This window comes from Notothenia rossii (genome assembly GCF_949606895.1).
Source record: "Notothenia rossii genome assembly, chromosome: 11".
Lineage (NCBI taxonomy): Eukaryota > Metazoa > Chordata > Actinopteri > Perciformes > Nototheniidae > Notothenia > Notothenia rossii.
The window spans coordinates 35,507,197-35,534,435 of record NC_136910.1 but is presented as its reverse complement, the minus strand read 5'-3'; the positions used below and the strand labels follow the sequence as shown (position 1 = coordinate 35,534,435).

At 39.9% G+C, this 27,239-nt stretch overlaps 1 protein-coding gene across 5 annotated transcripts in view; it reads left to right on the top strand.

Annotated features, from left to right (window-relative positions):
* Nucleotides 1–26,501, top strand: part of LOC307024749 (electrogenic sodium bicarbonate cotransporter 1-like) — a 30,875-nt gene extending 4,374 nt beyond the window's left edge. The window contains exons 2-27 of one of the 5 annotated variants that reach the window (XM_079659131.1): nucleotides 452–525; nucleotides 1,452–1,628; nucleotides 6,484–6,616; nucleotides 7,855–8,015; nucleotides 8,103–8,282; nucleotides 8,494–8,589; nucleotides 9,252–9,328; nucleotides 10,651–10,808; nucleotides 10,921–11,008; nucleotides 12,692–12,846; nucleotides 13,437–13,562; nucleotides 13,957–14,131; nucleotides 15,306–15,439; nucleotides 16,717–16,979; nucleotides 18,087–18,139; nucleotides 18,269–18,454; nucleotides 19,357–19,470; nucleotides 20,092–20,253; nucleotides 20,705–20,883; nucleotides 21,607–21,679; nucleotides 22,535–22,603; nucleotides 23,325–23,498; nucleotides 23,597–23,761; nucleotides 23,878–23,974; nucleotides 24,229–24,302; nucleotides 24,414–26,501. In XM_079659131.1, coding sequence (XP_079515257.1) covers nucleotides 452–525; nucleotides 1,452–1,628; nucleotides 6,484–6,616; nucleotides 7,855–8,015; nucleotides 8,103–8,282; nucleotides 8,494–8,589; nucleotides 9,252–9,328; nucleotides 10,651–10,808; nucleotides 10,921–11,008; nucleotides 12,692–12,846; nucleotides 13,437–13,562; nucleotides 13,957–14,131; nucleotides 15,306–15,439; nucleotides 16,717–16,979; nucleotides 18,087–18,139; nucleotides 18,269–18,454; nucleotides 19,357–19,470; nucleotides 20,092–20,253; nucleotides 20,705–20,883; nucleotides 21,607–21,679; nucleotides 22,535–22,603; nucleotides 23,325–23,498; nucleotides 23,597–23,761; nucleotides 23,878–23,974; nucleotides 24,229–24,272 — 3,313 coding nt within the window. In that variant the 3' untranslated portion in view covers nucleotides 24,273–24,302; nucleotides 24,414–26,501. Of the gene's footprint in view, nucleotides 1–451; nucleotides 526–1,451; nucleotides 1,629–6,483; nucleotides 6,617–7,854; nucleotides 8,016–8,102; nucleotides 8,283–8,493; nucleotides 8,590–9,251; nucleotides 9,329–10,650; nucleotides 10,809–10,920; nucleotides 11,009–12,691; nucleotides 12,847–13,436; nucleotides 13,563–13,956; nucleotides 14,132–15,305; nucleotides 15,440–16,716; nucleotides 16,980–18,086; nucleotides 18,140–18,268; nucleotides 18,455–19,356; nucleotides 19,471–20,091; nucleotides 20,254–20,704; nucleotides 20,884–21,606; nucleotides 21,680–22,534; nucleotides 22,604–23,324; nucleotides 23,499–23,596; nucleotides 23,762–23,874; nucleotides 23,975–24,228; nucleotides 24,307–24,413 lie in introns of all 5 variants that reach the window. The other 4 variants (XM_079659129.1, XM_079659130.1, XM_079659133.1 and 1 more) reach the window with 4 other exon arrangements.
* Nucleotides 26,502–27,239: the final 738 nt, after the last annotated feature.

Below are 27,239 nucleotides of genomic sequence, written 5' to 3'. Positions count from 1 at the left end.
ATGCTAATAAACGTGAGAGCTTGACATCTGAGCACCTATTCATCATATTTCTTTTTTTTTAATTAAAATGTACAAAATTACTGTCGCTATGGAAGTCGTGGCACAGTTACAAGTTAACAAAGAGAGCAATAGAATAGCCTGTATGCTTTTTCAGCAGCAGAAACTAGCTGAGAATGTGTCTATTTTGTTACAGAATAACCAGAATATGACTTTTATTTTTGGGCCCAACATGGATTTGAAGAAAAATAGGGCAAAGCACATTGTCTTAAAGGTTGAAAATGGTGCTTCTTAATGTTTTTTTGATTAATGTGTATTAAAATATTTGGTTGTTTAATTTGAGTTTGTTTTATTGCCTCAGTGATGGTGGAGGACAAAACGTGTAAATCTTCAAGTATGTTCCAGCGACTATGTGGTGATCCATATTGAATATTTTATCTCTTTTGCCTTGCAGAGTTGAAGACGAGGCAGTCTTGGACAGAGGAGCGTCCTGTGTCAAACATGTCTGCGATGAACAGGAAGTGGAGGGTAAGATCAGTGATGAATTCCAGCACATTGTCCAGCTGACAGACATGTCATAAGCATTAACCTATCCTTGTCTTTCCACGCATACTGTTCACAGCATAGTGTGCATGTCGAAGCTATAGTGTCCTCTCTAGTACAAGCACAGAATTCAACAAGTTATACAACATGAAGAAATATCCACTTTATCTTGACATTTCTGAACAGGAAGAAGTGTCTTCAAGTGCTCTAATCCTGTCCAGTTCTGGCTGTCAGCTAAAGCCACAAAATAATTTATCTTGATAGGCTTTGCAGTTACATTCACATTTCACAAACCAACACTTGCACATAAAGAGAAGTACGTCACAGCTTCTGGAAATATGTCAAGCTGTTTGTGCGTGTGCAGTAATTGTTGCAAAATCCTTTTTGCTTCTCTTGCATGGGAATGTGGTGTGCATGTTGTTTAGCGTGTGCCTAAAGTGGTCTTTGGTTTCTAAAAGGAAGCAAAACTGACAACTTTGGATGTGGAAGATACCATCAAATCCAAAAAGGCATGTTTATGGAATTCATGGTTGAATGGAAAAATACATGGTTGCTTCAACACTAACTCAGTCAGTAAATCCAGTTTGATTTTTTTCTCTCTCTCTGTGTCTCTTTAATTACTTCCTGGAGACATTCAGTTACCATTTCCTGTATGTGCTGCTGTGTAGGAAGTAGTTATTTATTTGATTTTGCAGTTTGACTGACTGATAAGTAACCGACCAACATTATCACTGAACCGTTTCGACCTCAGCAAGCTAAAAAAACTGTTTGCGTCAAAGCAGCCTTGTGATAAGCAAACATTTCACACCGCATCCGAGTGCCAAGACAAATTGCCAGCATTCACCATTAATGTGATTTCCCTGTAACCGGGGGAGTAATCTGACCTGCGTTTCCTCTGTTGTTCTGCACAGGTCACCACACTGTGTACATTGGTGTGCATGTTCCCAAGAGCTACCACCGCAGGAGACGCCACAGACGCAAGTCCAGCCACAAGGAGAGGCGGGACCGGGCCGAGCACGGCACGGAGGGGTCCAAGTCGGACGGGGACAACGCAGACGAATCCCCTCCAAGCATCCTCAAACCCCTCAGTGAGTAATGATAGTGATGGAAAAAGTATTCAGGTCTTTTACTGAAGTACCGGTACTAAAGTACAGATACCATATTTTAAAAATACTCTGTAACAAGTACATTTCCTGCATACAAAATCTTACTTGAGTAAAAGTATAAGCATCAAAATATACTTTAGGTAGCAAACGTAGAAGTCCTTGTTATGGAAAATGGCCCATAATATATTAAATGACTGCATTATGATTATTGATGCGTTAATGTGTTCATCACAGCTGGTAAAGGTGGGCTAATTGTAGTTACTTTATATACTGCTGCTGGATGTTATAACCAATATTTAGTAGTGGTTTATATTTAGTTTTAGCTAATTATCTGTATAAATATAAAGGAGTACAATTACAATATTGGCTTCTAAAATATAGTAGAATAAAATAATACAGTAACATAGATACAAATGTACTCTATTACAATCGTCCACTGGTAATGATCAGAGTATAAATTCACCAGATTAATAGCAGTTGTATAATTTTTGAGATATTGGTTGAGTCCCATTGGGTGAGGTCCAGCAGCCCTCTGGGAAACACAATGTCAAACACAGTGTTTCTGTAGTTAAGGACACAGGGTGGGGTCGCAGCACCCAAAAAAAAAAACACAACACAGAAACCTACACTCAACAGAATTAGTGGAGCGAGGGAATGGGAACATGCCGAATACTAATCTGAAAATGATACCGGATTGGCTTAACGTGTGTGAAGTAACTACAACAGGGGTATTATCTGTTGTCATGATGATTAACACTGTACTGTGTGGGATCTGTGAGGAAGGATTCCCAGAACATGTAAAAAAGGTAGATGGGAAGAAAGATTTGGCGTTAAAGGCAGCCAAAACGGCATCATTTTTCACAAGTGATATGAGGATAATGCTACACATAATGGGCCTCATGTAATTTCAGTACTTATAAGAGCAGTGAAATAACAAGTATTGATCAGATAGTTGTCAATTAACATGGTGATGAAGCGGGTTTTCAAAATCAGAAATCCTTTAGTAGTTCCAAATAAATCCAATAAAGTGCATGTCCATGGTATTTTAGTGCTGTTCTGCCAATAGCACTAAATGAATGTTAGTCCATAAAATGCACATTAAAATAGTCATAAGTCTCTGGAGTCTTCTTCCTGCTGAAGGAAACACACCAGATGTCTTTCCATATATAGAAGCTTAAGGAGGGGCATTGTAAAACCAATAATCCCAAGATCATTTTCAAGATCAGGAGGATGTAAATCAGAAAGAGTCTTTAGATATAGGTCAGTGTCAAAGCCATACATCTTCTGAATGTATTAGAATTTTTTTTTGAACACCTTGTGGTTACACAGGTGGGAAACCAAGAGCAACTGTTGGTAAATGAGCCATATAATTATGTAGGTCTTTGTTTAATCTCTGTATAGTCTGTACCATCACACAAACCCAATAGGGAATTCAAAGAGCAGCAAACATTACAATCAGGTTTAAAGCTATTTGCAAGATATACAATTATTCCAGCCTTGGAATTCACCTTCTAATAGCACAGCCTGGAAACTGGCATAATGGAGCGTGTTTACACTCTGCTTTACTGTGGTGGAGGTAACCATTAAGGTCTCAAAATGAACTGAAGATGGGAAAAGGAAGGGATTTTCTTCTTAACTCGTGTGTGGGGCATCTGTGGACAATAATATCAGCACAACATACCTGAATCCTTTTGAAAGGTTAACTACATTTTAAAATTATAAGATATCACGAGCTGGTAATTACTATCTGAAATAGACAGTCACAGTCAGTTTTAAGATAAGGCTTGAATCAAATGTGTAGTAAATTGTGGTTTAATCCAATCATAGCAGACGCATCACACAAGAATTCAAAGACACCATAAAGGAGCTTTAGTTTTCTAGCAACGTGTGCAGACACGCACTCGCTCTGGGAAAATACAGAAGAGAAGTCTGTGTAGGTTTGAAGTGGTAGCCTAGAATTAAACAAACCCGTTAAAAAGTGAACAGGTAGAACTGCAACATCAAATTTTAAGGCATGTTAAATAATCTTTAAGGTTAAACCAGGACAATAAGAAAGCTTGTGTGTGTTATTGGTTGACTGCAGTATAACATTTGCAAAGAAACGGACCTCAAAGAGAACTGGATGCCTCTAACTGGATTTGGAAATAAAACTGTACACTACACTGTGTGCTACAGATCATGGTTGGGATATATTATCAAGCAACAGGCGTGTCATGACTGATGTTTCCCTATCTGACAGTTTCATTTTTTTTATATTCAGCAGCTGCTACATATGTTGCGAAATTAAGATTAACTTTACTGATTTGGCTTTTCACACATGTTGCAGCCATAAAATAAGTTCCACTTAAAAAACATGCATACACAAAAAACAACAGTGTTGATACAAGGGAAGGAAGCCCCTTTCCCTCCCCTACAAATCCCTTTTTTTTTTAAAAACAAGGATAATCCGATGTCAATTTTGCTATCTGCCTATGTTTATTTGTTCTAATTACACAGACATACATTAGTTTTTAGAATCTTATTTTCCCTCTACAAGATACAATATGATTGTTCCCTCAACATGTATTCAGGACCTCAGTTGCCTATTGATCTGTTACTCAAATTGGATGCAGATCAGTAAGAGGAGAACATTAAGGCATCCCCATGTTACTTATCATACGAGAAGAACATTGTCCCTCTATCTTGGATGTGTTTCCCCCTCACGTTCACACCTTCCTCTAACCTGCCATCATCACGTTGAGCTGCGGCTCGCAGACTGCCGCAGCAGACGAGCACCTGAGTAATCCTCTCTCGCTCCTCTGACACTGTAATCCTCCTCTGTTACGCCTTGTGCCCAGGTGATAAACCCCTTTGTGCTTAGTCATCCCCAGCTCGCATGATATAACAAGAGTTTTGCTCACATTAATCTGTCTAGATGTCTGGCCCCCATCTGTTTACTCTGTGAGCCCAATTACAGCCTTTTCCAATATTGCAAATCCCTCTCAAAGAGACTAATGGGCAATTATATTAGGTATTTGATAATGCTTATTTGACCCCTTGTGAAGCTGTTATCAAAAACAGGGTCGTAAAAAATCAGAACCGTAGCTGTGAACACTTAATATTGAATCATAAATAAATGTCAGTAGCGGTCTCTTCATTAAAGGTCTTTTCGAAATGCTTGCAGCCTTTTTAAAATGCAACAGGGTAATTTAAGGCCACTCTTTTGTGTGTATGGTTCAAACACTGCAACATTAGTTTAAATGCAAACAGTGTTGATGGTTTATCCAAAGAATCAGACTGTTAATCAGAAGGCTTCAGATGTGGAACAAAACTAAACAAAGACAGGACTGAAACTGAACTGTGGCCCTCTTTAAATACACACACACACACACACACACACACACACACACACACACACACACACACACACACACACACACACACACACACACACACACACACACACACACACACACACACACACACACACACACACACACACACGCTACAGCCACTGTGGGGATACATATTTTTTTCCTGTTGCGCTGTAAACTACTTTTTTAACCCCCTACAATAAAAATGTAAACTAAATTATTGCTATTTTTTAGGCTAAATAATGAGGGGTGGGTGGGTGTGTGTGTGTGAGAGAGTTTGATGTTTGCGTTTAGACTGACATGTGCCAAATGTCAAAAGCCCTAATTCAAAACAGACACACAATGCTAGACAGAGCCCTCCACTTGTTGGATTTTCCGCTGTTTTGCCCTCCATCTAAATCCCCATAATCCTGTTGACTCTGGCAAACGCTGTGGATCCGTCCACTTAAAAGGTGTGTGACCACAACAAAGGCCTGGTTTTCATTGATAACATCGGTTGTGAGACTTAGAGGTGAGTGGTGTTGTGAACACCATGTGGTGTCCAAGTGTTGCGTTACCAGTCAGTCGGCTAGACGGCATAAAGGCCATTTGGACGACTGACAGATCTCAAGTGTGTATGTTTTGGGCCGTTGGTGTGTGACGTCTGTGTCGATACAATATACTGATATACAAAACAGAGAAGGAATGTTTCCAGTGTGTCCAATACATCTGTCCTGACCTTCTAGGTTTCCGTGCTACATTAGAAGAGTTCTACCTGTACTATTTTAAAAACAAGCATCCTTAATTAAGCCTGGATGCTGTGCTGGGATTAAAAGGTTACAGGTACTGTTACGTTGTCGAGGTATCCACCTGTTCAGTCCTGACTAGTGTGTCAAGAAACATTCCTAGAAGTGTTAAATCATTCTACCTAAAATAGATAACCGCATATACACAATATAAATCATTTTAACCATCCTTGTTGCATCATTGAGGCTTTATCTGTGATCCATGAGGTCATAACTGACATTTCTGAAGGGGAGTAAGAAAATTTACTGGAAGGGATTAATCTTAAGTCAGTATTGAAATGCATTTTGACGCACCTTTGTCAGAAGGAAGTTGAAGGAAGTTTTTCCTCACGAGGGCGTTTTGTCAAAGTATTCTAGTTTCATTGCATAATGAGATTGTACTGTGTATTTTACTTTCAGTCTGCAGAGTCGACAAAACCAAGATATTTTAATTCCACTGGAAAAAGCCAGAATGTCTAGGCAATCAGGAAGTGTTTAGCATGGCCTATTTCTTAGCTCATTCATGCACAGCCACATACTACATTCTCAATCACAAATCACCATTATTTTAAACCAGGCTTATGTACAGTAACTAAACCTTAACTTGAGTGTAACATTTAGAGAGCTGAAATCTTTTTCCAAAGTTAGGGTTTCTTGGACATCAGATGAAGTTGTGCTGGGTGCTTTGATGATTCCTAACATGCCTCTTCCTCTCTGCAGTTTCTCCGGCTGAGAGGATCAGGTTTATCCTGGGAGAGGAAGACGATGGCCCCCCTCCTCCTCAGCTTTTCACAGAGCTGGACGAGCTCCTGTCTGTGGACGGGCAGGAGATGGAGTGGAAGGAAACAGCCAGGTGAGCTGCTGAGCCCAATGTCCTTTTTAAAGCCAGGCATGCATCTATCACCCCCCCCCCCCATTCTTCCCTTTTACATAAAAAGCCGTAGGCAGTGTGCTCCCAAATGTCCTGCTTCCCAATCCCGGCGCAGTCAGCAGAACACAATCACTTGTGAATAATCGTGTTTTGTGTGTGTAGGGAAATAGGCTGAACCCCAGTGAACTCCCACTCTGCTCTTATCTGATTGAGATCGGTAGTACCTGCCTCTGTGAGACCGGGGGAAAAAAGCAGAAACACCCACATGGCTACAACAAGACTCAATGTTCCACTTGGCTCTGGAGCATATGAGAAAAAAAGCTTATACAAATGTTTAATGGTTCCCTATTTTATTGTCCACAGCGGCTTTTACATGGTCCACGTGACATGTTTGCCTTCTTGTTTTACCAATTGTGATAGAGGAAGTTTTAATCAAAAGGATATAGTTTTAGTATGTTACTTAAAAATAGTAATCTGGGTCTGAGAGATAGACAGTTGTGCTGCAGATAAACTAGAAAGTAGGGCAAAGGCGCAGTCATGCTACATTTTGGGGAAGGGGAAGCAGGGCTCGCAAGACGGAGAAGATAAATGAACTCTTTGAGGTCGACAGTTTCTCCAGGCTTCTTTCCTAGTTAGAAGGCTGGTCACAGGAGTTTGGATTTGAGCCAGAAGGGATACTCTATCCCCGGAGGAAACCCCATCCTCAGGCCTCAGGAGAATGGCTCTTTTGTAGCGGTGACTTGTGAGGCATCATTATTACAAATCATTCTTCTCCTGAACCCTACCTTCGAGGCTAATCTCATCCATGGTAGGAAAGAAGTGTCGTTTCTCACATTTAACCGTGTGTTGAAGACTGTCGCCATCCCAGAATGCCATTATTTTGTATTTCTAAGCTGTCCTGCATCACCTATTTTGGCCTTTTGAACTGTGACCAAATCAAAACACTATGGGGTTGTTTTGTAAAGAAAAGAGAACCTTTCTTGTCTCCTTTTTTTTGTTTGTAGCCCATAAATCCACTGTTACGCACTTTTTATTTGTAATGTGCAGTGACCTTTTTACTTTCAGGAACATATTTGTGTATTGTTTTCTTCCTCTCTCACTCTTGCCTTTTCAGGAACACAGAGTTATGTGACAAGGTCAAACACAGCAGTACGAGCCCAGTCCTGAAAACACATCTCACCACTCTCCCTACTTGTGTCTTTTTGTCCTCCCTTGTACAGATGGATCAAGTTTGAGGAGAAGGTGGAGAAAGGTGGTGAGCGGTGGAGTAAGCCTCATGTGGCCACGCTGTCCCTACACAGCCTGATGGAGCTCAAAACATGCATCGAGAAGGGCACCATCATGCTGGACCTGGAGGCCTCCACGCTGCCGCAGATTGTCGGTGAGTGAGGTTTATCAGAGTACCAGCACACTGTTGAAGATTTTAAAACAGCTGAAGGTGACTCATGATGTTTTATCCCTCTAACAGAGATGATCATCGACAGCCAGATTGAGACCGGTCAGCTGAAGTCCGACCAGAAGGAGAAGGTCGTGTACACGCTGCTACGAAAGCATCGCCACCAGACCAAGAAGTCCAACCTGCGCTCCCTCGCTGACATTGGCAAGAGTGTTTCCAGTGCAAGTAGACTGTTCAGCAACCAGGAGAACGGTAATGCAAAATCCCCCTTTTCTTTTTTACCCTCTTAACCCAACATCTTACATGTATTCTCTTCTGGTGTCTTATTTCTGATCCTAAAACTTCCTATTGAAGGATTTTCTTTCCCTAATCTTTTTTTTCTTGTCTTCTGTTCCTTCCCTACCTTGTCATTTTCCTTCTCGTTTGGGTCTGTCTCTGTCCTCCTGCATCTGGGGTGTTATAGCCCGCAACCGCCTTGAGACCCCTGTGCCTTGTTCTAGCCTACTTGACCCAGCCGAACCATGTGAGGTCTTGAGGAGCTCCAGCATGGGATACCTCTGTAAGACAGAACACAGTCATAGCACTCCCACTGAGAGCAGCATGGTTTGAACACACTCATGTAAAAACGGACACAGTTAAACTCTTCATTTTTTTTTGTTTAAAAAAGAAGAAGCAGGATGTGTGATTATTCAGCGACACGCTTATAAAATGGCTTCATTAGTAACTCCCAACTTCAAAGGCTTTATTGGCATGTGCACAGGAGCTACAGTGTAGATATGGCAATGCATAATAATAGAATAGTTCAAGAATATACAAAGTAGCTTAAAATGCTGCCAGATTATATTGCAAGACTAATGTACGAAAGACAAATGGCAACAGCAAGGTCAAATGGTCACTAACATCATCCTTAAATCGATCCTAGTTTACATTTTCACTCATTTGCCAGAAGTTGACTTGGCTTGTTTCTGCTGACATGCAGAAGCAGCCAACTTACGACTGCAAAGTGTCCCAGCTCTCTGAAGTGGCTGAGTGAATGACAAACTGGCATTAGGCCCACAGCTAAGCCTTGCCACATTTAGCCATGTCCAGCAGTTTCTGGCTCTCTTCATCTGCCTTTCTTCTCTGGGGCTCGTCTTCTTTCTTTGCCAAAAATGTCTCATTTGAAGCTCTGCTGTTTTGATTATCTTCTTTTGATCCTAACAGTGTCTCACCTCTCTGCAGGTAGCCCAACCACTGCCCACAGAAACCTCACCTCCAACAGCCTGAGTGACTTCTCCGACAAACCAGAGAAGGATCAGGTAATCTGTTTCTGTCTCTTTGAATTGTGGCATAAAGACATGCAACTATTATGCATCCTCTGATACTTAAGCTGTCTTTTCACAAAGGAGCGCTATGCAGGGTCATGTGTGGCTGTGTGTGTGCTGATGAGCCTCACACACTGATAGATAAGACCCCTGGCTCTCTATCGCGCTCTCCCACAACAAAAGCTCACTGTCTCCAGTCTTTGTCCTGAGCTTCTATGTGCAGTTTCTCTCGCTGTCATGAGTCATGACTGAGAAAAAAAAATAACAGTTTTTTTTCCCGAAACAGAAACTCCGCACACGGGAAGGTATTTTGAGTGGAGGTGCTGTCCGATGTGCTAATTACGCGGGGGGTGGGGTGGGTGGGTGTGTGTGTGTGAGACGTTGCCATGCACCGAGCAAAACCACACACACACACACACACACACAGTGCATAACAATGGACTCCAGTATACGCTATTACGGGCACTATAGAGCACGCAAAAAAGCGCGAGCACAAACACACTATTAAGACGTAAAATATTATTTTACCAACAATGTGGAATTTACATTCATTGAAGTAGGCTATCAAGGTATTGCTAATTCCTGGCTACATATTACACAGATCCTGCTTAATAATGCCCTGCCCCTGCATCTTCTATTTCAATCTTTTTAGCAGATTTAGCGTTTTTAGTGAGAAAGAATTCCGGAGATACGTTTTTGCGCCATGTCAGTTACTTGTCACTTGTGTTGTGCGTCACGTTAAAAGTAGCCGACTAAAAACTAACAACACTTTTTTTCCACATCTTTTTTTTATTTTTCTTCCCTGAAGCTAAATCATTTATTATGTAGTTGAAAATTATCATTTGAATAATAATATCAAATATATCTCAGGCACAATGAAATGAAATAAAAAATATATATAGCACCCCCCTTCCCGCGCCCCTGCCCGCACACATAGATAAAAGCTCAAAGAAGCAGTTTACTCTTAACAGCTGGTATATGCTCCTGCATCTGTTAATTAAAATGTAGTTGTTCAAATGTAACTTCACACCAAAGTCTTGGTTAATCTTCTCCCTTTTCTTTTAAAGACAACTTATGTGTATTGTGTGTTCAAAAAAAGGCATAGCTGCTGTTTTAGGATGTAATTTTAGGAGAGGTTCTGTACCACATCAGTATTTTTCTTGTTACAACCACATTTTAATCACAAACTGTATTTACAATGTCTTTCTTATCTTTAATTGTTTTCCATGTGACAGAGAAAGGAATGTTGGGTCTATCTTGCATTGAAGCCTGACAGTTTAATTTGCTGACTTCATTCTCTATTTCTTTCCTAATAGCTGAAGAATAAGTTCATGAAGAAGTTGCCCCCTGATGCAGAGGCATCAAACGTGCTGGTTGGAGAGGTGGACTTCCTGGAAGCCCCCTTAGTGGCATTTGTTCGCCTGCAGCAGGCCGTCATGCTGGGGTCACTGACCGAGGTCCCTGTGCCCACCAGGTATAAAAGCTTCATCCTTTACTGAAAAATACTCCCATCACCTTATTTCAATGAAACTTAGATTCTCATTTTTTGAAATTGTAGCCTTACATCTTATTTTCTTGTTGCACAGATTTCTCTTTATCCTGCTGGGCCCCAAAGGTAAAGCGAAGTCCTATCATGAAATTGGAAGAGCCATCGCCACCCTGATGTCAGATGAGGTACTTTTACTTTAATTGGATAATAACTTTTACAGTTCTTAGTATTCACTCTTGTGCAGGGAGTTTAGTGTGTTTTTGATGCGAGATAGCTGTACTTGTGTTAAGGGATTATGTTAATCTCAGGTGCAATGTGTTTTCTAAAATTCACGTTTTGTTCTTCCAGTTTTATTTCCAAATATTAGGGCTTCTATTCATGCATTGGTTATGTTTTGAACTCTAAAGCAACTGGACTTCAGAACACGAAAATTAATCCTCACTGCTCTAACAAACACCTTTTTATCCCCTATAAATCCTGATTGGTTGTGAATTTAAGATAATCTGTTCTGGAAAGATGTGGCCTTTTCTCCAGACATGAAACACCCCATTAAGGTTATAGAAGTTGTTGGCATACAAGGAAAAAAAGGTTTCTCAAATCTCGGTCTACAGTCTAACTATATACCATAAATAAAACGTCAATAACGAAGACAGAGTTACTGGCCCTGCTTGCTGCTGTGTGAGGTTTTACTTAGGCACAGCGGTGCTTTGAGCTACATGCTAATGTAGGCATGCTAGCATACATGACATCTTGATTTTTTGCAGGTTTCTGTTAACCATGTTAACCACCTTTTGTTCCATGCATTGACATGCACTTAGTCGTTTTTAACAAATTAATGTCCCTAGTTTTGAAGGTATTTGGTCTTTCATGACAGTTCATCCCAGTTAACAGGAAAAAAAAAAAAAAACTAAAAATCTCATGGTGGCACTGGATAAAAAAAGAGGATTACACTTTCTACACTACTTGTCTTCTTGCCAAATCTATCCACTCTGGATATGAATCGTCATAGCAGGTTACCTGGCCAAACATTTGTTTGGCTGTGAACATTTGATAGCTTAATTGTTAATCTTTGTGTTGACGTTTTAGGACACATATTTGTTTTTGTGTTGGCATAATAAAATAAGGCAAACAAATTCAGGCTTTTCAGCTCTGCCTGCTTCTTATGTTTGGTGTTTACCTTTACCTAACCCCTTAATGTTATCAGGAATGTTAACAGACGACACATAACCCTTTTTAACCCTGAGAGCACCTTGCGCAAACATTCCCACAGGCCTCAGCTTTTCCCAGTATATCTCGTATGTCAACGAGCCAGGATAGGACATGTTGTCCAGGATTTCCTCAAGTTGAACTTTCCCCTCTCAGCGCTCCTCTGAACGCAGTGACATAGGTTCATCAGATGTTTGTGTTTTTGAGTAAACAGCCCTGTATTAGTAATCTACCTACTTGTCTTTGTGACCCTGGGGTGCACACAGATAATGACCAACTCTTTGTATACATTGTGTCAATGTATAGATGTTAAATTGTCTGCTACGATTTGCATTTTAGAGACATGCTGGGTTCCATTGTAGTAAATAAACACAAGTAGACACTAGGTTGAACCATACAGTTTATTGAAATAGAATTACGGCATACTTAATTTCCCATGTGCAGTCCCACACATACCGTATTTTATACAGACTTAAACAATTATAATAACATTGATTTAAATAAGAATTTGGGTAATAATTCAAACTCCAATATTGTGAATTAAAAAGCATATATCAGTCAAAAATAATTACAATTGTCCAGCAAGGGTAGGTGGTTCTTCAGGGAGCTATTGTAGTGATTTGCTGATTATTAATTGATAAGTTATTTTTGTTTGCTGGCAGGTGTTCCATGATATTGCCTACAAAGCAAAGGACAGGCAGGACCTGCTGGCAGGTATCGAGGAGTTCCTGGACGAGGTGATCGTGCTGCCCCCCGGAGAGTGGGACCCCGACATCAGGATAGAGCCCCCCAAGTCTCTGCCCTCCGCAGACAAGAGGTTTCCTTTAATCCACACTATTTTTCCAAATGATTTTTATGCATAAATATATTGCTACCCAATGTGTAACAAAAAAACAAAAAAAAGCAGTGGTTACAAATCATTATTTAAAGGTAAATGCAAAGTTGCTGTTCAGCCTAAAGTCAGAAATGGATTCGGTAATGTATGTTTCAGCAATATTTATCAAACGCTTGCTTACATGGATTGCATTGGCCATCAGACACTAGTCATACTAGACCAAATAAGGCTGTTTTTATTGATGAAGTTTTAGATAGTCATTCTTAAGAACAAAAATGTAATTTATTCTTTCAGAAGTCATATCTCTTTTTATACCTATACTGTGAGTTGGAATGAGTACTATTTCACACATTTCAAAACAAAACCCTAAATATTACATAATCATTTTTGTCATGCCTTTTTTCTGATTAATCGATTGTTTTCTTGTTTGGATCTATTCACATAGATATACATAACATACATTTCCAAGAATAGTTATTAGTGTTTATTGTTAACCGTATTGTGAACATTTTTATTTGACCCCACACATTTTTGTCTTTGTGGAATTTGATCCGTTTCTTATGTTTTCAAAGGAAAAACATGTATTCTGGACAAGAGGCGCCTCAGATGAATGGTGACACTCCCCATGATGCAGGGCATGGAGGAGGAGGAGGAGGAGGAGGACACGCGGTTGGAGAGGAGCTTCAGCGCACAAAAAAGTAATTTGCATTTCCTTTTTAACACTAAAATGATAAAGAAAGAAATATCCCAATGTTGCATTGCCATGGTCTTAATACATACCTTTTTAAGGATGTGGGAGCATTATAGTCCTGATCATAATTGTGATGGCATGGGATATACCGTCAGTGAAGACATGCGTCATAAAGTAAAAGTCATAACTGGGAAATATGTTTTTCTTAGTCTCTCAGTCAGTTTCCAGTAACGAAATATTCCACACATGACTAGTGAACAATTAAAGCGCTTCACTATTGCACAACAACATTCAGAATATATTTTCCTTTCTTTGGAAACCATTAGCAGTAAAGCATAGTAGGCCAGGATGTGACATGAAACAATATGTCTCCTACTAACTTGAATGGCTTCGTCTTTAAGGTTTTGTGGAGGTCTCATCCTGGATATCAAGCGGAAGCTGCCATTTTTCGCCAGTGACTTCTATGATGCACTCCATATCCAGTCTCTGTCGGCCATATTGTTCATCTATCTAGGCACAGTCACCAATGCGATCACATTTGGAGGCTTGCTTGGTGATGCAACAGAAAACATGCAGGTAAACCCACACATCCCTCAAAAACCTAACCCTATTTGCCCTTTGAACTATCCTAAATGCACATTAAACATAGCCCTGAGTTAGTGAAGCAGCCTGTAGCATGCTGTTTCCTAATTCTAATGCTAAAGTAGGCTTTGTTTTACAGAGGTGCAACTCTGAGCCTCTATTTTGGTCAAACGGTGTTAGGGTAACTAGATTAAAGAGCTGATGCGTCATGGTACTTTGGCTCGAATTCATGGCTACTGCATGACCTAAACATTGTGTAGCATTTCTTGCATTTACATAGCACATTTTGCCTTTCCGAATGTTAACAATGGAGAATAGCTCACATTAGCAGGGCGTATGGATCCTGTGTACACTTAAGGAGATGACATCATCTGTTTTTAGATGGCATAGCTCTTGTTAAGTCACAGACTACTAAACAAAATAAAGAGTTAACCAGCTGCTAAGTCATGCTCATTTGGAACTCAGAGGCTCATACTCCATCTGTTGTACCTGCTGCTGACAGAACTGCATATGTAAAAGTTGTGATATAATATCATACCCTGCTGTGCCCATCCCTGTGTTCTGGCAGTGCAGAGTACTGTCCCTGGCCGCTCTACTCACACAGAGTAGCCTCATATCACACCTGCACTGGCCTGGAGGATCTGCTCAGGCTGTAAATAACCACAGATTACACTGTAGCCTCGTCATGGCTGCATTTCCAATGACCCTCCAGCACCTCCTAAAGCCTCCATCACTTTCCCTTTCCACTCCAAGCACAGCATAGGGAATCCCTGAACTCACCTGACCTTTCTTAGAGTTGTAAATAATCATCTATGGGCTGTTTTCACATAGCTTTCGGCTTGTAAAATGTTCAGTCTGAGCATCTGTCATGGCTGGAAGTGAAACAGGCCTGTCCTGATGGGCCTGCCCTGCAGATGCGTCATGTGTACAGGCAAAACAGCTTCCAGCTGAGTTGGCTGAATTACAGTAATCATGTCAGGAGGCTCAGAAAGAAAACAAAATTGAAATGTTTTTATTTTACTCATAAAATCTGTTGAACAAATACTTTCCAATGTAGAAAATATGGAGTCATGCACAACGTATAATTGCCCTGTCTCGTACCTTCTGTGTATTTGTTGTTCCATTCTGCTGTGTGTAAAGGCTGAATGTGTTTTTTCCTTGCGTGCAGGGAGTATTGGAGAGTTTCCTGGGCACAGCGCTGACAGGAATAGTGTTCTGTCTGCTGGCCGGGCAGCCGCTCACCATTCTCAGCTCCACAGGCCCCGTGCTGGTCTTTGAGAGACTTCTCTTCAGTTTCAGCAAGTGAGTCATTTAAAGGTCACCTATTATGCAAAATCCACCTTTTCATGTCTTTTATACGTAAACATGTATCCCCTCTGTGTAAAGAGACTCTGAAAGTTTCAGGAAAAAAGATTCGCTCACTTTTTGACCTGATCCATTTATATAAAAACCTGTCTGAAAATGAGCTGATCAAATTGTGGCCACTTTATGATGTCATAACGATGTTTTGGCTTGTGTAACCATTAGCCAATCAGCAACCAAGGTAACCCCCCCCCCCCCCCCCCCCCACCTTATCACCTGAATCTCCTCCTAGAGCACCATTGTGTTATTTTTAACCAAATCTCTCTCAGAGGGGCGTGGGGAGGGGCTCCTTATTTTCATCTAAAGTAACAGACAGAGAATCAGCACTTTGGAAACAGGGCTGAAACAGAGGGGATCATGGGATACTAGAATGATCTGTTTGGTGTTTCGAGCCAAACACTTCAGAGACATGTCTTGTATATATCTGAGACCTATAATATATTGATGAAAAACAGTAGAATAGGGGACCTTTTTAATTCAGGAACTTTGGACTCAATGCACATTAGCGAGGGTGAAATCAGATACAGCTACAGTAGCCTGATATATATTTATAGATCTTTGTCTATCCCCAAATGACATGCTGTCTGTGTGTTTACATTGATGCTATCTTATTGTACTTCTATAAATTAAATTAAAACATGTGGAATAAAAATAATTAATATTTACGGTAGGGTGGCAACTTAGTTTAAAGGTTTATATGAACTCCCTAGAAGTGTTTTGTAAATCTGCCGGTGGTTACAGTTGCCAGCTGATTGTTAATGCTTCATGTTTTTTTTCAGTCAATTTCCTGTCCCCATTTACCCTTCAACCACACACACACACCATTGTGTAGTACCAGATGTAGGAGAGGGTTTTATACAAGTGGTTTCAACAAAAAAATGTGCCTCCTGCATTCAGCTCTATAGAACTCTATATTTAAGGGGGTGTGATCTAGGACATATACAAAAAATAATGTTTGTTGTATGCATACCTTCCAAATAGAGAAAAGTAGAGAGAAAAGATAGAGGAAAATGTTTCACAGCTTCAGAATCACAAGGTTTTATTTTAAAGAGTTCCAGAGAATAACTGATATGTTCCAACCTTTAATTTGTCACACAATCCAGGTTAGACGGAGGTGATGGAAAGTACACTGAGATCTTGAAGTTATTATGAATGAATAGTACTCTTGTGCACAATAAATCCTCAATCCTCATTTAATCAAGCCTCCTTTCTCTCAGAGACAACGAGTTGGACTACCTAGAGTTCCGGCTGTGGATCGGGCTGTGGTCGGGGGTATTCTGTCTGGTGCTGGTCGCCACGGACGCCAGTTTCCTGGTGCAGTACTTCACACGATTCACAGAGGAAGGCTTCTCCTCGCTCATCAGCTTCATCTTCATCTACGATGCTTTCAAAAAGATGTTGAAGCTGGCCCACCACAACCAGATTAACTCCGGCTACGATCCCAACCTCGTCACCAACTACGACTGCAGCTGCATGCCTGGTACTTTATCTTTTTTCTTCATTTGTCTATGTATATATTTTATTATCTTAGATAAAAAATCTATATCAATGACATCTATGGCACGTCTATCAATCCTGGTAGAGAAATCCCTCCTGTTGCTCTCCCTGAGGTTTCCTCCACTTTTCCCTCTTTAAAGAGGCCATATTATTTTAACTTTGAAGTTCATATTGGTATTTAATGTCTCTTCTGTGACATGTCTCCATGCTCTAATGTTCAAAAAGCTCTTTATTCTTCTCATACTGCCTGTGCTGCAGCACCTCTTTTCACCCTCTGTCTGAAACCTGTGTGTGTGTGTGTGTGTGTGTGTGTGTGTGTGTGTGTGTGTGTGTGTGTGTGTGTGTGTGTGTGTGTGTGTGTGTGTGTGTGTGTGTGTGTGTGTGTGTGTGTGTGTGTGTGTGTGTGTGTGTGTGTGTGTGTGTGTGTGTGTGTGTGTGTGTGTGTGTGTGTGTGTGTGTGTGTGTGTGTGTGTGTGTGTGTGTGTGTGTGTGTGTGTGTGTGTGTGTGTGTGTGTGTGTGTGTGTGTGTGTGTGTGTGTGTGTGTGTGTGTGTGTGTGTGTGTGTGTGTCCGTCCTTCGGTATTTTTCCTTTTTTGCTGCAAGGGTCTAAGGACAGAGGGTCTTGTAGGCTTTACAAACAACATGACCCACAATCATGTATTACACACTTGTCTCATTGGATTGATTAATACTGCAGCAGATCAAGAAAAAGCTGCAGGGGTTTCACTGTATCTCTTAACACAGGTCTGATACCACCACTCTAATGTTGAAAGATGTTTGGCACCGTCATACCAGACAGTGAAAGATGAACAGTGGTATTTGGTTTAGTTCCATTTGGCAGTGATATCACCATTGTATGTTAAACAAAGCGTTTTTCTTATTTTAGCTGTGTTTACTGTGAGATAACAAATGACACTAGTATGAGTAGGCCTGTGGATACCACTGTTTACTTTCTCAAAAGCCCTATCGGTTTCTGTGGTCGAGTGACTTGACAGGATTGTTTGGGGGAGAGTTTTGACACTGATCAAAAAGTGTGATACTGTGAGTAATACAAGCATTCTCATTGTATTACTTTGTTTCTCTTTACCAGGCAACTCATCAGATGTCCATGATCTCTCTCCATGGTCAAACAGTACTGATATGGTATGTAGTTTCCTTGATTTTGTGACATTTTGTAGCATGGATTCAGAATTAAAAAATGTTTGCCATATGGACTTGAAGAAGTGTTTTTCTCCAAATATAGTTGCTTTAAGGATATTCTTGTCTTTCCAGCAAATGAATGCCACATGGGCATCCCTGAACATGGAGCAGTGTCTGAAGTTCGGAGGGCAGCTGGTCGGAAGTGCCTGTGGCTACGTGCCTGACATCACCCTGATGTCCTTCATCCTGTTCTTTGGGACCTACGCCTGCTCCATGGCTCTGAAGAAGTTCAAGTTCAGCCTCTTCTTCCCCACCACAGTGAGTGAAAGCACCCAGCAATGCTTTTGCAGCTGTTTGTCTCTCAATTCTGACCCTAATGCAGGAAGCAGCTCACATCTAGTGAAACTGGTGAACACCACAAACATCTATAATGTCACATGTAATGTAACGGGCTGTTAAGTGGCACTTTTAGTTTAATCTAAAAGCTCCAATGTCTGTGAGAGTCGATGTGAGGTCAGATCTCACATTTTGAACAGTGTTTGATGTAAATAAGACATGAGACTCAAGCTCAGATCGAAACATTATTGCTGGCTTATACTCATTTTTTAATATATTTTTCCTACATCTGGTAAATCACGCAAATAAATGACATAACATCGTGTTGAGGCTTAGATTTCATAAACCAAATGATTGATGCCGATAAAAAAGACAAGGAATCTTTATTGTAAGTTATTACATTTCAGCATCATGGGAACATGAATGTCTATACCAAGTTTAATTGCAAACCGTCCAATATTTGTTGCAATATGTCAGTCTTGGCCAAACTAAGCTAAAATTGCCATCCCTGCTAGCAAGGCTAAAAATGACATAGCATTTTGTGAATGTTACAAAACTGATATGGTAAAGTTCCATTTGCATTTTCTTCCAGAAAATAATTGAATTGGTTCTTCATTAGCCTCCGGTCTGGTTTAAAGCCTTCTAGTCACAAATTGCAGAACAACTTTGTTTACTTTAAATAAATAATGGATATAATGACTTCTAGTAACAAACGCAAGGTTAGTAGCAAAGTAGCAAGCTAGGCAAGGTTATGTGTAAAACATGTTGTCTGACATGATGAAGTTGTTCTTGGTCAAACACACAAGGAACATTTCACTGAAGCTGTTCAGTAACATTTCACAAGCTAAAAAAAAAAACTGCTGTAAAATGTGTATCTCTTCTAGGTGAGGAAGCTAATCAGTGACTTCGCCATCATCCTGACTATTCTTCTGTTCTGCGGCGTGGATGCTCTTGTGGGTGTGAACACTCCAAAGCTCATAGTGCCGAGTCAATTCAAGGTACGTACCAAGCATGAATGAAGTGATTGCAATAAAAAAACTAGCAATCATTATGTTTTATGCATTGGCTTGTTTTTTATCTGACTGATGAGTGCAAGCCGGATGCCGTTTCCTGGGATTACACTGATAATGATCCATGTTTCTGCCAGAGAGACTAGGAAAATCCTAGCATAATGCTTCCTTTGTAGTTTGCCCAGTAAGTGATACAGGAAGCTAAGGCACAGTCAGTCTGAGAGATTACTCAGCTCAAATGTTCCTCAGCTGGCTTTAAGACCACCCCGCCTTGACATAGAGGAAGGGAGTGATGGGGTAGAGGAGCAAAGTTGCATCGAATAACAACTTGATTATAGGTGATGTGTGAACACACACCATCTTATCGCCGCCAGCACAGAACCAGCTTTGTCTGACCACAGTGTCTTAATTCTCAGACTTCTGTCCTGTAATAATGCACCACGCTCTATTCAGTGTTAAAGGGTGTAATAGGGCATCACTTCAAATTTTTTAGATGTTATCTGTTTTTAAGAGATCTGGACTGCAAAGAAATAAGAGGATACTCTAGTCAGGTGTCTCAGTGTTTTATGGTCCAGGTTAACGATCCTGTCTCTTCTTCTTTTTGTCCAGCCCACGAGTCCACTGAGGGGCTGGTTTATTCCTCCGTTTGGAGGGAACCCTTGGTGGGTTTACCTGGCAGCTACCATCCCCGCCCTGCTGGTCACTATTCTGATATTTATGGACCAGCAGATCACTGCTGTGATTGTCAACAGGAAGGAGCACAAACTCAAGGTTGGTGCACCACCTCAAAGATGTATTCATTTCTAGGATAAAACTAATGGATCCATTTAAGGACAAGAGTGTTATATATGAACAGTCAGTGGTTCACCCCCTGCCCCTTAAGACAAATACATAACCACCAGAAAAAGTCTAATATATTCTTTGAAATTATTTTCTATACTAATCTAACTGTTAAAATGTATTTTATGCAAAGAGTATCTTCCTGTCTAAATGCATTTAAAGCATTTTAAATGATGACTTTTCTATGTTAAATATCTTCTTAAAATTCTTATTTTTTAATATAACCTGAAACACTGTTGTATGTATTGTAGATTTTCAACACTTTCTGGTCGTTAAAAGTCCAGCCTGCTGTTAATATAATTAACACCGTCGGATCATTTTGATGATTTAGAAATCCTTTATTTGTTTAACTGACATTATGTTTCCTCCTGTGTCCTCTCAGAAAGGGGCAGGCTATCACTTGGATCTGTTCTTGGTGGCGGTCCTGATCATTATCTGCTCCTTCATGGGCCTGCCGTGGTACGTGGCTGCGACCGTCATCTCCATCGCTCACATCGACTCTCTGAAGATGGAGACCCAGACGTCAGCCCCCGGGGAGCAGCCCAAATTCCTGGGAGTCAGGTGAGGCCACGCAGCTGCTGGATAGTGTTGATATTATTTAAGTAATAATATTGGGCACTAATGCCGTGTGCCAATCCCATACCAAAAATGAATATTCCAACCAGTCATTCTGTGTAAAGCGTGGTTCCCTCCTGCTATACTCCCATTATTAACATTTGTTGTGAATGCATTTTTTTTAAACAATAAAGGGTCATACAAGCCAGAAATAAGTCATTCTCAGGAAGGAGAGAAACATAAGGCACAACAATTAGATAAAAGGGTCCAAAATCTACTCAGAGCCACATATGTTCATGTATATACTTCCACATTATTTGTACTTTTAGATAGAGAATTACTATATTAGCATGAATGTTTTCTTAGTCTTAAAGAAAATAATAAATGTTGGTATTTATTTTAGCGCTTTTCCAAGTGCTCAAAGTGCTTTACATTACATATTGTATATATTAGACATGTAGTACAGTGGACAATACCCACAGGAGCAGTTCAGAGTGAAGTGTCTTGTGTATCTTGGCATCCCATATTTGTGATGCAGTCAATGACCACAATTACCATATATAGCATTCTTAAGTTGTCATTTGAAAGCACACATTTTTTAAACTCCATTCTATGCATACACAGCTGTTAAAAATGGAGCTATGAGACTAAAATCAATATTTAGTTTCTGCTTTTCATGCTTGTGACAGTTTCTCAATAACAAAGTGTTTTTCCTCTTCTCCAATCCAGGGAGCAAAGAGTCACCGGTATCATTGTTTTCCTCCTGACTGGACTCTCTGTCTTCATGGCCCCTATCCTCAAGGTAAGACCTCTAATTTCTTAAATCTTCCATGGAAATATGGATTACTGTCCGCCTCTTTTAGGACAAACTCCTGTCAAATAATTAAACATCTTGTATTCATCCGATTAGGAACTCCCATAGTTGAAGTAATTTGAAGTGAAATAAGCATGTTCATTTAAACTTAATCTCCGAGTGCCTTCTCGAGTTTCCATTCCCACATTACGCTGCCAAACGGAAAACACAGTGTTAGTGAGGGGAGGTTGTTGGAGCTGGTGCGCCCCCGTGTGGACATTTAGGATATTGTACTTTCCCAGACTGGCTTGTCATCTGTATCAACTTAAATAAGTTGAAATATTTTAGTATAAATTACATTACTATTATATTTCCTACACTATTTCTCTTTCTATTTTTCATGCTTTATTTGCTGGCGATTAAACTATTCACTCACATTTAAACTGCAAAAATCTGCAATAAGTTGACATGTCCCAGTGTTTTTCTTCCCACACTGATTTTCTTTGGCTAACACTGAATACATAGTTGCCAAGAATTACCCAATGCCACCCTAGTGACACTGAAGAATACTAAAAGAGTACTCTTCAAAAAACTTGTTGTGAACTTTTTCAAACTTAGCAATGCTGCTAAAATGATGGTCTAAGGACAGAGGGTGTAGTATTCATGTTTTGTACAAACTGTAAAGTCCCCTGAGACAAATGTAAAATGTGTGGTATTGGGATGTATAAGTAAACCTTGATTGATCAAATGAAACATAATCGTTACCTGTATGAAGCTAACTTGAACATCTTAGTCATCTCTGGATTAAAAACAAATCTTTAATATGGAAACTGACTAATATCTTTGTTTGTTGTGCCCCTTCAGTTCATTCCCATGCCAGTGCTCTACGGTGTGTTCCTCTACATGGGGGTGGCCTCGCTCAACGGTGTCCAGGTAAGTGAGTCTGAACAGTGCCTGGTGACCAGTGTTGGCAGGATACTTCAAAATAGTCATTATTACATTACTTAACTGATTATTCAACAACAACAAAAATCCATATTACTTTACTTTTAATTCATTACTTTATATAGCCCAGCTTTGTCAGAGGAGCATCTTTAACAAATCTAAAATGTCCGGAGTTTCAGACCACATCTTCTAAACCTAACACATGTAGAATGGAATAAGGACATGGTAGTTTACAGGTAGCCAGCCTGTGGTTAGGAAGTATTTACTTTGGCAAATTCAGTGACCGCAGATTTTCCTGTTCACATGCCCCTCAAAACCTGAATATAGGTTTACCGATCAAATCCAAGCAAAGCTATTTGGTGTCTAGCTAATGTAAATGTCTTCCAACATGTTGTCACATTACATGTTGGAGGAGGGTTGTTTTTCCTCTTTTGCACTGTACCCACTGCTCCTCATGCACTCCCTTTTCGTACTGTAAGAGCTGAATCTCAAATTGTAATCCCTCGACTGGAAAAGGTTACTACATTTCTGTAAAGCACTGCTTCTAACAACAAATCAAAGTTAATATCACCCTTAGAAAATTCCACCTGCAGTAACAATTACAAGTAAACTAAATGGGTTATGACCTCAAGTGAAATGGAAGATTCTGCAGCATCTTGATATGTTTAAATATTGCCTCTCATGACTGACTGATGTTTGCGTGCCTCAGTTCATGGACCGGCTGCAGCTGCTGCTGATGCCGGCCAAACACCAGCCGGACCTGATCTACCTGCGCCACGTCCCCCAGAGACGCATCCACCTCTTCACCTTCATCCAGGGCCTGTGTCTGGCCCTCCTCTGGGTCCTCAAGTCCACCGTGGCTGCCATCGTCTTCCCCGTCATGGTGAGAAATGGCTGCCAACACAGATGTAGCCAAACAGGGATTACATAAAATGCTATAGGAGCATGAATGCTCATTATAAACAATGTCTGTGTCTGCAGATCTTGGCGCTGGTTGCCGTTCGCAAGGCGATGGACTACGTGTTCTCCCAGCACGACCTCAGCTACCTGGACGACGTCATCCCAGAGAAAGACAAGAAGAAGAAGGAGGATGAGAAGAAAAAGAAAATCAAGAAGAAGGGAAGCATAGACAGCGAAATCGAATTTGTAAGATAACCATTTCTTCAACCTGATCTTTATATTCCCTGTGTTGTTGTCATGTGTTAGTGTTCAGCCTCCTGTAGATCCTAAAGTGTTAATGTTCTCCCTCCCTCCTCCAGCAGTCTGACTACCCCTACAATGACAATGTACCCAGTATAAAAATCTCCATGGATATGATGGAGGAGCAGGAACCCATGTTGGGTGATAAATCTATGGATAGTGAGTACTCCAGAGGCGGCGCTAACTCTGCTTTCAAACGCTTCATGACCACATTTATTTTCTCTTTTACTAGCCATCTTGCATGCAATTCTTCACACCAGATGCATTCGTTTTTCTGACTCTTCTTTACTTCTTTACACTCTAGTTTTTATTATTGTAGTTCTGCAGCATTTGCTTTCTCTTTATTTTATTCTCTGTTAATTCATATGAAGTTTAAAGGAAAATGTCCTTAAATATATATGTTTCCCCCTCAGGAGATCAACCCCAGACTGTCCCTAACACGCATTCGCCGTGCTGATCCATACTTTGACTCTTCCACAGTGGCAGAGTGAGTGAGTAAAAGCTGTATTTAGCAGGAAATGCTCCAGTAATGAATTGTGTGTATTGTTATGTTCCTCTGCTATATATTTATAATTCTCTAAATCTTTTCTTCTTTCAGTCTGAGCAAAGATTCATACGAAAAAGGGTTGCCTCAGATTGGAATGGACGTCTCTAAGGAAAGCACTTTCTCTTGGAGGAAGGGCTCTGAATCAAATCTGTGACTCAACTATCCAGAGATGCAGAACAACACGTCACACATCCTCTTTTGTAATATTGAACCTCTTGTTTTTTTTCAATATTCCCTATGCAAATCAAAATGGCTGGAAGTATTTGTCTTCAAATTGACACAGGATACATTAGTGCATTCCTGCTCTGCATGCATTCTTGCAGGAAACAGGGCTACTCGAGGTCATCTGTATGCATTGTTAAGTGGCTTTTAAAGAGTTTCTGGAGTCAGGTTTTTTTTTCTAGGACACATTCATATCATATGAATGACACATTCATATCATATGAAGGTGTATTATAATTGGTGTCCAACTAAGATACATTATTTTTATCCAAAGATGTCCAAAATTCACTACATATTTTTTTTTCTTCAAAGATTTCTTCCAAATAATACCAAACATAACCAGCTTTTCTGAAAGTACTTTTTTACGTTTTGAATCATAACCACTGGAATCTTAAGAGTGGAGGTACTGAAGTTTGAGGCAAGAAAAGAGGATGGACGTAAGAAATCTCCCTCTACTCACAGTGAACAAAAGGGCTACACGAGGTCATCTGCGCAGTCATGAGCGTGAACATACATTTTGTATTTATGGGCGTATAAATTATTTATCAAGCATCTAAGACTTTACAAATAACAAAAAACTCCCAGAAGTTCATGCAAGATTATTTTTGTTCCATTTTTGGTAAACGCTAACACCAGACAGACTTTGACTTCTGTTTTTGTCTAACTTTTCCTTTTTTTCCTCCTGTATTTATTATATTTAAACATTTTGAACCTATGGCTTTACTATTTAACTCCCTCATTTGTGCAAATTCCACGATATTCCCCCTTGTCGTCTATCCTCTGTCTTTTTCCCAGTTTTAGGGAGATTTAGATGTTAATATACCTGTATTTAGCTCTACCTCTTATGATTTTGTAGGTGCCAGGTATTATATATTAAATTCATCTGTTTTGCAATTATTTGTGATCAAACACTTTCGTTTTAACCGGCACTGATTTAGAATCTCTGAGTCTTCAGTTGACTCCCTTTTTGCTCTATGACACTTAAGATATCGATTTTTTTTGTTTGTCTTTTGACAAATTATGTATAATTTTTGCAGTGTTTTTAAGGGTAATTCCACCAAAATCAAATTTTTCGTCCCTAACATATTTTTCAATTGTTCCAGTACTGAAGAAAGGGGGGAAATGATGACTGTAACCATTTACACGCATGACTGTGAACTCGCCCCGCAAATATTTTAGTTGAATATCCTTTTAAGATGTGATCATATTTAAAAGCTGTACAATGTGATGCATTTTCAATCATTGAGTACATTTGTGTTTTGTTTTTTTAAATGATGTAATGTGTTTTTATTTTTTAATGCAAATCAACAAACAATCACTGTGAGGTAATGCAACGTTGTGACTTTCAGTCCTGGAAGAAAAAAATTAGCTTTATAGGAGGTAAAAAGTGTTTGTGCAACAGCTTTATTTTAAAATGGACATTTTACTGAGAATCTTTTAATTTATCATTTACAGTTTTTCTGTGTTATTCAAATAACTGTGTGAAGTACACACTAAACTGATTTAGGATATTAATGCATATCTGAATGTAATGCATCTGAATAATTTATAATGCATATATTCCTTGAAGAAAATCCCAATCAGCAATGCTTCTAATCTGATATGTGTGCAAATAAGGGCTTTAATGCTTTCACAATAATACACTGTCAAGATGTGAAGCACAAGACTGTTACAATAGCTATGAACCAAAAACATGGTGTTCCACTTTGTTCTGTGATCTGTATATCTGGACTTTTTGACTTTCTGGTTGTGATTCCACAATGAATGATATATTTTTGAATTCTGAAACAGATTTTGTACAATCATCGTGTTTGCTTGAAATCCATAGGTTACTCTGAAGGAAGCAGACTTCTTTTTTTTTTTTAATGGAGTTGTGTTTCGAATGAGCCCAATAAAACAGTTCAAATGATTCTTAAATACATTGTTGTGTTTTTCTTTTAATTACACCAAGAGTTCAGAAGATACAGCTCCAAAAAGATGGGTTTTAAATCTGGAGAAACAACTTTGTGTAAAGCTTGGCATGCACAGTAATTTATAACACTGTTTACTTCTTAAAGGCACTCTATGCACTCAAATATGTCAGTTAAAGAGGCCCTATTCTGCTTGTTGGGGTTGTCCCTTTCCTGTAGTGTTATCGGTTTTTCTGCATGTAAATGGTCTGCAAAGGCTCAAATCCCTGTGTTCCCTCCAGAGGGAGTTTCTCTTTCTACATAGCGACATCACTTTGTAACACGCGTTTCTACTGCTCAGCGTTCGAACACCTTGTACGTGATAGGCTGGGTGGGACCAATCACAACAGAGCCGGCCAGCTAACCAATCAGAGCAGACTGGGCTCTGGTTTCAGACAGAGGGTGAAAAGAGGTGCTGCAGCAGGCAGTATGAGCAACATAAAGAGCTTTTTGAACATTAAAGCATGGAGACATGTCCCAGTAGAGACACTACATACTAATATACACCTGAACATCAGCAGGAGAGGACTCTTTAGAGTAGAGACACTACATACTGATATACACCTGAACATCAGCAGGAGAGGACTCTTTAGAGTAGAGATACTACATACTGATATACACCTAAAGAGGAGCATTATTAAGGCCCCTTTACAGTCCAAGTGTTGACATGTGTTTTTAAGGGGATGAATTGGGTTAGCTCAGAGCT